Source organism: Stegastes partitus, unplaced genomic scaffold (genome assembly GCF_000690725.1).
Source record: "Stegastes partitus isolate 25-593 unplaced genomic scaffold, Stegastes_partitus-1.0.2 Scaffold330, whole genome shotgun sequence".
In the NCBI taxonomy this organism is placed as follows: Eukaryota; Metazoa; Chordata; class Actinopteri; family Pomacentridae; genus Stegastes; species Stegastes partitus.
Genome location: NW_007578061.1, coordinates 21,815 through 36,920, shown reverse-complemented (window position 1 = coordinate 36,920; position 15,106 = coordinate 21,815). Strand labels below are relative to the sequence as shown.

At 40.3% G+C, this 15,106-nt stretch overlaps 1 protein-coding gene across 1 annotated transcript in view; it reads left to right on the top strand.

The window, feature by feature from the left end:
* LOC103358773 (neurexin-2-like) overlaps nt 1-15,106 on the top strand; it is a gene marked incomplete at its 3' end in the record, with an annotated part of 252,213 nt that overhangs the window by 215,440 nt on the left and 21,667 nt on the right. Inside the window, exon 5 of the mRNA XM_008283877.1 lies at nt 449-750. Coding sequence (XP_008282099.1) covers nt 449-750 — 302 coding nt within the window. The remainder of the gene's footprint in view (nt 1-448; nt 751-15,106) is intronic.

Below are 15,106 nucleotides of genomic sequence, written 5' to 3'. Positions count from 1 at the left end.
CACTGTACACTGAAGTTGTTTAATATATTTAATATATTCATAAGCTAATATATATAACATTTTTTTGAGGGGATGAGAGTTTCAACTACAATCAATGTTTTTATTCGGGAATTGTAAACATATTTATTGAGTTACATTTCCAAATGTTCCACCCAAGAATATGGCTTTATAATTACCAATAAATAATAATTTAGGTTTAATGCTTTTTTTACTAAAAGAAATATAAATATTAAAGGGTTCATAGATCCTACTTGGGGAAGTTGCATATTGAACAATGATTGGACCATGATTTCCCCCTTCAGCATGTCATTCTGCACGGTGAAGCTCAAATATCCGAATAAACTATTAAGTAAAACACGCTTCTGGGAGGATGAGAGGCTGATAGTGAGTGTTTCCTTCTCAATGAAGTTCCTTACCTTTCCTTTCCCCTCCCTTCTTTCTTCTCCAGGTAAGGAAGAGTCAGTAGCCACCTTCAAGGGCAACGAGTTCTTCTGCTACGACCTGTCCCTGACACCCATCCAGAGCAGCACCGACGAGATCACGCTTTCTTTCCGAACACTGCAACGCAACGGCCTCATGCTCCACACCGGCAAGTCAGCTGACTATGTGAACCTTTCCCTGAAGAGTGGCGCTGTTTGGCTGGTCATCAACCTGGGCTCGGGGGCCTTCGAGGCTCTGGTGGAGCCCGTCAATGGCAAGTTCAACGACAACGCCTGGCATGACGTGCGCGTCACCCGCAACCTGCGCCAGGTAAACACTGCACGCAAAATCTAGGGCCGCTGCAGTCAGGATGGTGCCTCTGTCTGCCACCCACCCTATCTCTACTTTCATCATTTCTCTTTTCTCCTAGGACATGGAAAGCACAGGCAGTGTTTGTCTCACTTTCCTCCTCTCACATTTGCTTTCCTTCCTCCCATCATAACAAACGTTTCTTTTTTTTTTCAGGCTGAAGTAGAGCAGAAGAGCCTTGCTCCTTTATGTTTCTCTCATATTTAAATTCTGACCAATGACCAAAGATCCATCTCACTTTTATATTTAGGTCATTCAAAGGTAAAAGCATTACAGCCTACATGAAAATGCGACTATGATCCTAGCTGTAGTCAGACTATTGTTAACATACATTACAATGCAATCAAAGACAAATATGCACATGTAGGCTTTGTCCCAGGACATTGTTCTGCGGACTTATTAATGAACAAGTAAAGAAAGTGCTCTGCTCAGTAGGTATGCACATAATGTACTCAGCTACACAAATGGAATGCACCCTAATTTATCAAAGGTGACATTGCACTTAAAACCTTTCTGAACAAATTACCCAACACATCTTTACAGACCTTTAATCGTAGCTAATGGAAAACAAAAGAGCACCAGTAACCTGCATGTGTATGTACGTGAGTTGGTGTGGAATTTGTGTAAAACACTGTGAGACTATGCACTCCTGCTTGTTCTGTCTGCTACATGCTCAGGGAAACACTAAGTACATGCACATGCAGAGCACTGCCTGAATACTGGCCTCTCTGGATTCTCCAAGTCATCAATTGGCAGGTGCAGATACCAGCAGAGAGATACAATCAATTTCACTTACACTTGCCGTGCTTACTTCTTCACTTTTTTTCTTTTTTTTTCCTTTTTGGTAAATGTAATTGGAATGAATGGCTTGTCAGAACTAATAATGGGCATTTGCAAGCAGCCCTGAATACAAAAAGCCAAATGTGAATGCATTAACACAAAGACGGTGCATCAGCTTTATTTCACAGCAAAAACATCTCCAGAAAGTTGGGAAAAAGCAGCCAATACTATCAAGCCCCTTTACTTTTAAGCACTGAAGAAATTCCTCGCTTTGCAGAAATGAAAACCTGAGAGCAAAGTGATTCTTAATGTGGACTAAGTGCTGTTAAATTATAGGGAGACATTTCCATGCTAACCAGACTCTGCAATTTCTGTCACATTGCAATAATATTATTATGTATTTCAGCGAGGTAACTTAGCCATGGGTATAGTCCAAGATTTGTGGAACTAATGTGTCATTAGAATATACTGCACTTGCCTTAGAATAAGGGCAAAGGACTACACACTTCCAAACATGCACAAAGAAACTCAGCCTTCTCACAAACACACACATACACAGTCGGGGTCAAATATGTTATGCTGTAGAGCTGTGTGTGATCAGCAGAGTGCAACTAGCTTAATGAGTTTAGGAAGCCAACACGATTTTGAAGATTTACAGCATGAGCCAATCCACCTACCACCAACTGCACCATAACGATCATTAAGCAAATGTGAAACACATGCCATGCACGTAAACACATGCTGAACTGAGACTATTATTATCTGAATGCCTCTGTGTCTGTCTGACTATCAGTATGTCTATTCATTTGTAGAATTTAGAGTACACCTGCAGTCCACTGGGGGAAAAACAAACTCAATTTTATACAATTACTACAAGAAGAGTTACTATTCAACGTATATCAATTATAGTTATATATTAAGTGTCACTAAAAGTGTGTTGTTGATGCACATGGCTGGACTAAAATTGAAATTCTGTTATTCAGAATTTGTATAATAAGCTCCAGTCGCCCCCATGACTCTAGTGAGGATTGAGCGGTGTATAGATAGTGGATGGATGGATGTGTTACTTGAAACTAGCAGACACATCAAGTAGTGTTAAGGCAACCTCATGTACTCTTGTTATTCATGGAGAGAAAAACAAACAAACAAAAAAAAACATTTTGTTTCTATGAATCATTGGGAAAATCCTACCTGACTTTCAGATTTGTGAATTACCTGCACATTAGTTAAGATTTTTCCGCCCACATACACGATCCTCTAGATATGAAAGCCAGGTTAATCTCTAGAAATCTTCATGCTCTGTGAAAACTGCATCTGGCCGAGCAGATATTAAATCCCTGTACTCCGTCCATGATTTGACTCCGAGCTAACCACCCACATCGTGTTGTCCAGGCTATCTCCATTAACCCACATAACAGCTTGAATCCCCACTGGATCATTCTAATTGACTTACCAGGCAGTCCAAGTGTTAAAGAGCTCTCTAGATTTACACTGGACCATCCCCACGGAGAGACAGAAGCACACAAGTATCAATGACATTGACCACCTGTGACCCTATGTTTACCGCTGAGCTGATACCCAGCAGATCAATGATCGCTTGCATGTTTGGAAGTCTTGTAGCACAAACATGCATTCACACATGACGCAGGATGTAGCACTGTCCAGTACAATGACATTAGAAATAGGATATCTGGTCAAGAACTGCCAGAATTAAACACTTCAATTAGAATCTAAATGAATATTGGCCATTGTAGGAAAGACTTTTCAGGGCTGCTAATTTGAAATATATCGTCATGCTTGTTTTCTTTTCCCTTTACACAGTGTAGTTTCCAAAAAATCCACATAAATCAAAATATTTTTTGAAGAAGTATGTGATGAATACAACATGTAGGTCCTGCCCCTCCTCCTACATGCATTAGATGCCATTAGTACTTTTGTTTACATCATGTGTTCTTTAAATACAAAAACAACGCAAACACCCACACAAACTCCATTATTGTTTTCAGCAGCCCAGTGGCTCTGATACAGATATCTTTAAAAATAGACAGCAGTCTATAAGAAAAGTGTCAGATTCCTGCTGAGGTTATCATACATCCCCAGCGGTCTTCAAAGTCTCATCCATTCTGTCTCTATTGTTTTTAATGGCTCTTGCAGCGTCATGCATATCTACCGCTGGATCAGTAAGCTCCAAAATAAGTAAAGTCTGTGAGCTCGTACAAGCCAGCCTCACGATCTCTCTCTCCCTCTCCCTCTCCCTCTCTCTCTATCTTTCTCTTTCTCTCTCTCTCTTCCTCTCTCTCCCTCTGTATGTGTATATTCGCTGTCTTTTTCCACAAAACCTATGAATTTGTCAGCTTTGTGCGGGATAAAATGAAGCAGACAGAATTAGGTGAGGTGATAGGGACTCTCCGCCAAGAGAGAAGAGGGAGAGGGGAGGGGTGTGGAGAAATGGGTATGCGATATGCCTAACAAATGATCACAGGTTCAGAGCTCCCCTTGGTGGTATCTGCCAGTACTGCTGGTGTGTATGCAGAAAGCAGTGTGTAAATGCAGAGTTAGGCTAATCCTTGTGGTGTGTGTTTGATAGGCAGGCGAGCACACATGGCTTGACCTTTCATCAGTGCAAGTCTCTGCCCCCAATACAAACACATTCACACCCATTCTGCACCATCCACAGTGCACAGTGGCTCGCATAAACAGCAGGGCAGTCCTCCTTTCCTTCCTCTGCTTCTACTGACATGATTTACCATCGTGGACATCTTGTAGTCTTCAGTAGTGGTGACCATTCTGTCCTGTGGGATTACATCCAAGGTCTTAGCACAATGCTGAAAAAAGAACACAAGGGCAAAGAAGGAAACGTTCATGTCAGGATGTCCTGGGAAATGATATATCAGATACACAGAATCCAAAAATAAATAATAAAAAAAAAACATTGTAAAAATGGGTCAAATATTGAGCGTGCAATGTCACGCTAGTCAGCATACATCAAGCAGTTCAGGTCCTTCTGTTGATGTGTGCACAATGTGCAGTTTAAATAAATCTGCCCGTTGTCTACCGCACTGTATGTTTAGTATGTATTGATTTGCTGATCTTTTCAAATCCCTCTTTGATTTTCCTCGTAGCCCTGCAGACACAATGGGCACATGCCATTTTCCAAAACTGATCGTTTCTCGCTCCTTGCTCCTCACTCCACCCAGACATTGTTACCTCCATGATGGGCTGCCATCATGAAGGCCATTCTAATGTGGTTATTTCTGCTCCAAGGAGCAAGGGCGAATCCCTGAGGAAGCTAGAGCGACTATACAAGAGAGCCTTCACAGACAAGCTTTTACTGGACAGACACACCCCTTTATTGGAAATCTGTCGATGACTGGCTGATCCATGACTACAGTTTTATACAGACAGGCCAAGAACAGAACAGGCTCATGAGCATTAATGCCAAGATTGAGATCATACTGGTTTTCAGATTCACAGTCTAATTAAAATAGACGATTTGTGGATATGATTGACAAAAACATGAACAGTTTTCTTCCAACATGAAAACAAGCCTCATACTCATAATCTCTTATTTCCCCTTTTAGTGTGTGTCCTGAATAATAATCTAGTTATGGAGAGGCAGAGAGCCTGATGTCAATCACAGATTAAACACATTTAGTCAGTTCTCATCAAATAAATTTAGTCTAAAACATTTGTGGGAATAACACATTTCTGCTCAACATTCTAATCACAGCCTCGATTACTAAATAATGTATTAATAGACAGATCAGTTAATGCAGTTGCTACCAGTGGAAATATGCTTAATGTGAAGCTCAGTGTCTGAACAGAACACATTTGCACACTGTGGTTTTACTGATCTTAGTATAAATACAGAACATATAGGAAGACTTAAAGCTAAATTAAAAAAAAAAAAAAAAAAGGCATACTGAAAGTGGCATATGTGCATTTTGATCTAAAATTTGTTCTAACTGACAACTGATCCAGCTGTGCTACTGTCGTTAGAAATGGACGTCACTTTAGTTGACAGTTCAGAGGAAATGATGTTTAATTTTTTCTAAAAACATATTTCCTCTTGCCTCGTGTCTTTCCCTTGCACCTCTCCTCACATCTTCCATGTAATAGATTAAGATGCATGAAGATCCAAGTGAGGCTAACATAGATGCAATTAAGAGCATTGGCATATATCCACCGACTAAGCAATACACTACTGTATGCCCTGCAGTGATGCGTTTCAGCATTGACTTCTGGAAAAACCAGCCACAATTCAATTGAAAATCTCTCGGACAGAAACTAAAACCACTGGCGCCTGTGTTATTATGTCCATCCCCATTACTGTCATTACAATAACTCAAAGCCAATTCATCAGGTTTTATGTGTACTGCAGAGTTACAGTAGAGCAAGTGCAGGTCTTTGGAAGTTCAGTGAATGTCACATATCTAATTGTCTTTGCACATTAGATTCCCTTTCAGGTTTTTACATCACTGCGGCAGTGAAAGAGCATCGTTGAATAGAAGAGCTAGCAGCAATCAGCAGATTACTTTTATCAGCATTTTCCCCTGACACAATAAACCAACAAAAAGAGAAGTATCAATACCAGTGCAGCAGCTGTCAAATGTCTGGAACCCAATTAATTCAAGATTAGAAGCTATTGTGATGATACTAGTGTGGCCAGTATTGTTTGGTACCAATTAAAATCCAAGAAACGTGTTTGGTTATACTTAGTTTACCACTTTGCTTCGTGCTAGGTTTATAGCTGTTGGGTTGCATTTGGTTGGGAACATTTTCTTCAGACATGATGGATGGAGGACTTAGAGTTACATTCTAAGGATTCAAGGCCTTTATTGGTCACAGTTATACACGATATAACGCGCAGTAAAATGCTTTCAGCATGTGAAGTGGCTACATAGATGCGCACAGGGCTGTTTCCTCAACAGACCACTGTCACTTGGGAAAAATCAGTACATTATGCAATTATCTGCCACCAGCTTCTATAATTTTATCACTTTAGTATCATTAGTGTAAACCCATTCCATGGTTTGTTGAGATTATCATGATGCAACGCCAAGAAAAAAAAAAAATGTTGGATTTCCTTCCTTTGATCTACTAGAAAGATAAAAATACAGTTATCTATATGTATTCTTGAAGGGGTATCTTTCCATGTCGGCGATTACTAGAACAATCACAGCGGCCTCACATCGTAGCGGCCCAAATGTATGCTGAACAGGCACTCAGGTCCCACAGGACACTGTAGGCAGTCAGATAAAACATGAGACACATACTGACAGAGGGGAAGGAAATGTGCACTTGTATGTCTGTATTTTTGTTTGCGAAAGAACGGTTGTGTGCACAACAGAGAGCGGGAAATGAAGTGTAATGCTACTACGAGACTAAAAGAGTGTCTGAGCGGTGGGAGGATAGGGGGAGCACAGGGAGAGACAGCAGTTTGTTCTGTACTACGAACACAAGAACAGAGGCAAGCTTTCTTTTAATTCCCCAATGTGACTTTACAACTAAAAGATTCTACATCCATTGTGTCACAGAACTGGGTCAGTAGCTTACCCAGCATCTAGAGATAGAGACCTTTGAACTCAATATCTCTCTTTTCTGCTATCCCATTTTTCCTTTTTGCATCACTGTCACCCTTCCCTTCCTTTTACTCGCTCACCTACAGTACCATCTGTCCCCTTGTCTCTGGCTTCCTCTCTCTTTATGTCAGCTTTGATGTTCTTCCAAGTTCCCCATCTCTTTTCCATATAACTGGACAAAAGGCAGCAAAGGATTAATGACTGGATGACTTTTCTCATGCTCTCGCTGTGCTCAATGAACAGCCCTGATGTTTAACTACTCGCCCAGAGTTGAGCCGGAGCAGACGAGCTTTGATCTGTGTCAGGATCGAATTCAGTAAAGGTGACATTGGGAATTCTAAACATATGACCGTTATGAACCATATTAGCATCCACTGAGATATTGCAAGTTTGAGAAAGCAGATTTCTTTATTTATGAAGGGCTGACACATTTTTAAGTCCTATTTAAATGCTTGCAGACACACACGTTGTATCTTCTAGGAAAACCTTTGTAATGTATTTGCTGTTCTACAATCCCCTTCCTAAAATAAAATACCGTCTTTAAGCAAACTTTGAGTTACAAAAACAAAAAAGGCAACTAGCTGAGCGATAACAAATTCATAGCTGTAGTGTGAAGAGAAAAAAAACAAACATTTTTTGATGTTAAAATGTCTACCACAACAATAGCATGTGAGTGGTGAAAGGGGAGGAAGTAACTCTCAATATTTTTGTTCACTGTAAATCAGCAGGCGTGTGTGTGGCTTTTTATGATTGTGGAGGCTCAAGCACAACTTCATAGTCGATAAAGGATACTAAAACTTTACAAACACAAGCAGCAAGCCGACATTGTTATTTGGTTTACCCATAAAGTAACACACCCCCAAAACATCTAAATTTATTCTAACACTCATGCATGTCCCCCATACATAATAGAGACTGGTGTTGGCTAGCTCTGTATTCAGTAATATCCAGCAAACACGTTTGTCTCATTATGTGTCTTTTCACTCCACCTCTATATAGTTGTCATATGGAGAAGCGGACCAAGTCAAGGGATGGAAAACCTTCTGAGGAAAAATATACTTTGCTCACCAAAAAAGAAGAGAGAGATTTGAAAATGAAACACTGTCACAGCTCAGTTGCTGTCATGGCTAAAAATTTCATCACGGAGAATCATTGTCATGTATTAGTGTTATGAGATCTTTTACATGCAGTGTGATCTTGTAACAGCATTATTCCTTTTGAAAATGAGGAATTTAAAAATTCACTGTCACATTTTAAACCCTTCATTCACCATTCCGTGATTGAAATGTCGTAATCCCCACGACACCGGCACCATATTTAAGAGCCACACGGCTTCCAGTGCAGGGGAAACGATCATTTTCCTCATTTGTTTCCCCATAAAGCGACAGAATAAAAATGCCATTCCTCCTTCTTCAATCAATACTAGATGCCTGGACACCCTCCCTCCTCTTTCTTGTTCTTTCTGTATCCGTTCAGTGTTTTCCATCCTTTTCTTTTCTGTACAGCATGATCAGCGGCAATTACCCTCCATCCTCTTCATCCTCCACCCATCCGCCCCCCCGTCTCCCTCCCCTCTCATCCAGGCATCCTCCAAGAGTTAGCCAGAAATCCTAAGAGAGCGCCAATCATTTCCACTCCCTCTCATTTCCTCCACCCTCTCTCTTTCATTTTTACTCCATCTCTCACTTCTGTTCGTGCTAGCAATTTGTCACTTAGCAACGGTGTCTGTGAAGCTGTTGGGTAGCGAACCAACCTTGGCTGCAGTCCTACGTGAACCCTTTCCATCCAGCTAAGTCACCCAGTTAAACACTATAATATGAATGATAAAGTAACTCCTGACTAATTCAATAGAAAGCAGTCCTTGGATCTGTTTGACTTTGTGGGGACAAGTGCAACAAGTGCACAACAAAGAAAGATTCAATGTTTATTATACTGTGCACCTAGTAAATTAACCTGAGTCTTTGTACATTTTTTTTTAGAGCCAGAAATTTTAAAACCAGAAGAATCTGTGGAATTTCAGCTTTCCAAAGGTCCTTGAACTACTCATCAATGACATGCTCTTCTGTCAGGGAACGAAGCTTAAAAAATCTAAGCTTAAAAGTGTGATATTTCATCAAAATATATTTATTCTGTCATTTAAAAAAATAAAATAAAATGAAGAAGAAGAAATAAAAAATCATATAGATAGATTGTTTTCACTAACCAGATTCGGCAAAAAACCCTAAATTCTGTGCTCGTCACAACAACCATGAAGTCATTAGTAAGTGTCCAACAGTCATGTGACAACAATGATGTGACTTTTTGGCTGAATTACAGGCAGAACTCAGACGTAGCAGATAAAAACAAGTAGAAAATAACTCATAAGTCGCAAAATGTGTAGAGACCCCATTTTCTCAGTTGGTAAAAATGTTTATACATGTTAATTTAAGATTTTTCCATCTTTTCTACAATGAAAATCACAGTTTTTGGAATTATTCATGGCATTAAAATCTTGTTTTACTGCACAAAATATGTATTTGAGTTCCCGCTCTCTCTAGTCATTGTTGTGCTGTTTCCTAGAGATGCAGAACTTTATATTGCAGTTACAAAATGAGCAAAAATGTGACAGGAGCAAAAAAAATAAAAAATGCCCATAAACTGCTTTAGGTTTAGGGGATTAATGGATAACTGGTTACAGGTTGGTTCCTCAGTCAGTAATAAAACATGTAAAAGCACATAAACCTTGTAAGTTAGTGCCAACTATTCACACGTTAGCGTCTCAATCGGGTCAGCATAATGTGTTTTAGCATAATGACAGATTTAAGCTCTTCTGGCCAAATCAAAATGCTATTTAGAGTGCTCGTCTTTGCCAAAACATACACCACACACTGGTGTAGTGATGATAGGTATTGCTATTCAAGACAAGCATGGGTAGTGGATTTGTTTGATGTACATAATGACATGCTAACACCCCTGTAATCCATCCTCAGTTTACTGCCAATGACATTTTAAGTATTTCTAATGTGCTCCAGCCATGCTGAGTGGAAGTGAGAGTGCAGTCATCGTGTGAATGTGGGCGGATGTGCATTTAGGATTTTTTTTTTCTTCTTCTTCCTATTCTTGCTGATTTTTTTTTCCCCTGTCTCTTTCTCAGTGCTGATCAGAGGTCATCACCTCAAGCACATCCCCTGTCTGTACGATGCTCCAACTATAAACACCTTGTGCTAAAACACCGACCTAGCTGTTTGATACCAATGCTGAGAGTTTCTGTGCATTTCAGTGAAGAAAAAAAGCTCATTTGCATCACATTTCCACTGCATTAGCATATCAGCCCACATTCCCGCACTCACTCACTCATCAGCCGAATTTGCCACTACCTGCTCCAGCACTTTAATGTTTATTCATCCTTCTGCTTCACAGACTTACAATCAGATAACCAATCGCTGCACCATTAGTACATTCAAACAGGTGGAAACAGATAATAAAATGTTAGTGAGACAAATGCAGGTAAGGGATTAAGATTATGGAAGAGCACAGGACCAGATGGCTGAATAAGGAGAGGGAGGAGGCCTTGCTAAAGAAGCAAAGATTAGAACATATTTTAGTGACATAAATTAGACCTAAAGTGGAAGATTAGACAACAGTAATTAATTGCTTCCTGAATTCAAATTAAGAGTGCGCTGCCGTGCTCCTGGTTCAGTTGGTGAGTTGTGATAATCTAATTGGGAGTAAAGGCAAGGAGAATCGGATTCTGTAGCAAACCGCAGTACCGCTGTTGGTGGAGAAACTCATGTCTCTGTCACAACTCATACAAGCAATGCCGGCATTATATTGCATTGTATGTAACAACATTGTCAGCAGTAGTACAGAAATGTTGACATTAAAATGACAGCCTTTCACTTTAATTCTCAGGGATAAACAACAGACCCTCATGCCTTCACTGCCGAAGCCTTTTGTTGTAATTTGTTCTTTTTCCATGTAGCTGAATTCTAGAGATTTCCCTTTGTTTATTCCTTTTGTGTACTTCAGCCTAGCTGTAACAATTTTTCTTATAAAGTGCATACACAAGTACATACAAAACATAAACTAAAACGAACATCTGGAGCTACTCTCTCTGAAACATGCATATTCATGTTCAGCTGCCATAGCTTTGTGCCACCAAACTGGATCAGAATGTATTTTAAGAGTTAAGAGGTAGAAATAAACATTAACTATACTGTTAATCTTTTCCCCCCCAAGTTGTTATAAATTTCTAAATTACAATGCCTAGTTTAGTTAGATGAGCCATCTGTCTATAGAAAAGTATTTCCTTAGTTTTAGGAGTGCTCATTCCGCAGGCATTCAAGCACTGAGCTAAGCCTGGCTAAGACTGCAGCACAATTTCAGAGACAAAAGTATGTGCATTCTTTATTTGGTGCAGGCAGTGTGCAAAGACAGAATGCAAATGATATCCTAAAGAAATACATGTTAATCAATAGTTGAATAAAGTAGCTTATTATGAAACTTAAAATTTTCCCGTCCGAGCATTTGCAGTTGTGGGTTGACAATGAAATTTGCCTCACTTTTGATGTGAATGGAATCTAAAGAGAAATAAGACAGTCAGAGATGTGGAAATAGCAACAAGGATGATAGGAAGCAGAAAAAGAGAAAGAATTATGACCATCTACACTGCAGTACCCATGGTGTTCTCCTGCAATTTTCATGCACATATTCTCTCTCACACTCTCACAGCTATACAAAAGCCCACCCCTCCCGATGATGTTTGTTTGCAGACTTCTCTCCACCATAATTGCGGTGACATTTATATTTGCACCTGAAGCCTGTCTGCCAGTTTCCATTACTTGGAGCCAGACTTACAGAGGGGCAGACTCTGACTGAATGTCAGATGATTGGAATGAACGCAGAACCAAATGTACCTGAACAAGCTATTTTGAATCTAAGTCCAGCTGCATGCCGTCTGACAGGGTCACCCACAGAGTGCCCGTGTTACTGAGGCAGCCTGATGCATCACACATGCATAAATGCCTAGCTACGAGGCACACATGTAGGTGTACGCGGCCACATGCTGAATTTTTCATGTGACACTAATCATTAATTCAGAAATTTTCACCCGATGACAAATAGCACCTATTCCCTCTCATCCCACCCCGTAATACAATACCGCGGTATTACTTTTATTTCCTATTTCTAAAGGCTCAAGTTGGAAATTTGTAGGAGAATGGTCATCAGTCTCAGAACTTTCTCAGTTACAATGATAAATCTATCTAGACTGGGAATCTTGGCTCCACTGCACCATCCATTGATCATTTTCACAGCTTTGTCATTAAATATTTATTCAGCTTATTCGCTGGTGGCCACAGTTCAGTAATGGCCACCATGATGAGTGTGTAAAAGATCAGCATTTCAACAAAACATCATCTTACATCTTCGCTGAGTTTGGCAGGAAACCTGCAGGTTTTCTTGTGCACGTTGACAGAGCAACTGTTTCACCTGTGAAAGCTACAAAACACAGATCGTTGCCACGTTCACGGTACTATTAATAGCACAGTTCCCCTCTTTTTTCTACTTTGTTCCCCAATATTTAATAAATGAAGGTTTCTCAGCCCAGGGGGGCCTTTGAGACTGATGCAGCACAAAGTTGTTTGTCTGAGCCTGTGGTTGTTTACATGATTGGAAGCTTTATCCTCCCATCAGCAAACATCAGCATTTGCTGCCTTGGTTTTTCCCTCATGGTTCAATTACAGAAAGGGTGATGGTCTGTCACGGCAGGGGTTCTAGGCATGTTGGATTTGCGGCAAAGTTGAGCAAGGTGCATAGAAGAGCAAAAATATAAGAGAGTAAAATTAGCAGGATGTACACGGGATATTCTTGCGTTCATATTTTCTCCAGAATTATCCATATTTATCATTTGGTACTCTGAATTCTTATCAGCTCAGTGTGTTTCTTTAATACTATCACCTCCTAATACAGACACACACACCACCCACACAAACGTCCTCCTCACGAAGACGATTTGGCACTCCTGCAATGTTTTCTGAGAGGGATAACAAGGGATTCATCTCATATGCTGCGCTCTTGTCCAAGATGTCATGCATTTCTCCCGTAGCCATCCCGCGACGACACAGCGCACACTCCTCCAACATCTCGGCGCACCACAAAATGGGGAAATCATGACAGAAGCCCTTTAAACCAGCTAGTTACTAGACCATTCTGTCGTGCCGTTTGAGAGCAAAAGTAGAACAAAAGTTTAATTTTCTGCACGATTGATCTTGACAATGGAGCACTAGTTCAGCAGTACTTACAGTTCTCAAGCCTGCAGTAAAAAGTCTGACTTGTGCAATAGCTACGCCTCTAGATCTTCTACACATCTACTTCCACACATTACTTCTAGCCCGGCAGTGTGTTCATTTTGTACCTTCCACTTCTTCTTTTTTTTTTTTCTTTTCAAATCATGAACCCAGTGTAACCCCCACTGTAGAATATCTTTTTTACTGAATGGCTGGGTAAGTACGGTGCTTCTGAACTTAAAACAATAAATCCTAATTTAGTTGCAACAGCCCGCTAAGCTTCATCTAGACGCTTCTATAGATAAACAAATCAACAAGTGAAATGCAAATCAGGGTTACAAAAATCTAATTTAGCATCGAAACAGTGTGCGAAAAGGACCATAATCAAGTTTGCTTATTCACTCCATTTAGGTTTCACAGGTTCCATTCATCCATTAGTCAGCATACCTTGACCCTGTGGAAAATCAAAGTGAACTGCCTTTCTCACAGCACAGGCAGACACTGCTTACTCACATAACTGACGCACATATGTTGAGTCATTATAGAAGATTATGCAGGCACGGTCCACTCTGACGTCCGGGTGTAATCTCTTCCTTTCATTTCCACTACCCATCTTCTCAGTGTTTTGTAGCATTCCAGAGATCATCAGCGGTTTTTGAAAGATGCGTTTTGCACGACTATTCCAGTGACAAAGAACTGATAGTTCAGAGAGATAAGTTCAACATCCAGACATCAACTGCCTGCAGGCGATCTAAAACTTAAAGCACTCAAAATGTTGCATTTAATAATATCTAATTTCTATTCCCTCGCTGTATTACACCGAATCTTTAAATGAGTTCTGAAAGCCCACCAGTCACTGTCACCTTTGTAGGGGCGCATTTGTCTAAATTAATAAACCATTGTCAGGTTGCCACTTTTTCAAGCTCACATCCATTCTTTGATGTATCAGACATTGTTTTCGTTAGCTCAGAGACATGGGAGTACAGTGTGGCACTGATATGCAAATTTACACCCACCACTGAATCTTTTTTAGCTAATTAATGGATTAAGAGGAGTCATTAGACAAAGTGGGTGACTGGTGACAGCACTTTACCGTGACCCAGGATCAAAGAGTGGGTGTGCACGAAGCTTCAAATTGGCCAGTTAGCCTCATGGGGAGAATCTTGTTTATGGTCACCACTTGGATTCACTTCCCACACAGATGGCACGAACACATTGTAATGTATCCCACACACAAACACACCCACAGTACTGTACCTACTGTACGTCACACAGGGACATACTTCCAGACTGAACCTAAATAAAGGTACAACATTTATCTTGTACGTGTAATGTGTCGGTAGATTTTTATGTTTTTTCGTCATTTGCATACATCTCAACAACCTGTCCTGGAGCTTTGTGTTTAATTCTTCATGAACACCATTGTTGTATTCGCATTGCACCAGGCAAGATAATTACCCGGTGTAAAATCTGATGTTATCTGTGCGAATGGCCTAAATTATAATTGGGATTTCAAGAGAGAAAAGTGTCTCATTCACCCTTTTTCGGCCAGATTCTGCGTGTTAGATATGACCACCCACAGCGGCACAACTTTCTGATCAAGATGTTAGATGTCCTCTAGATGTCCACTCTGTCCTCAGGGAAGGCTTGGGGCAGATCTGACTGACAGATCTTTTTTTTTTTTTTTTT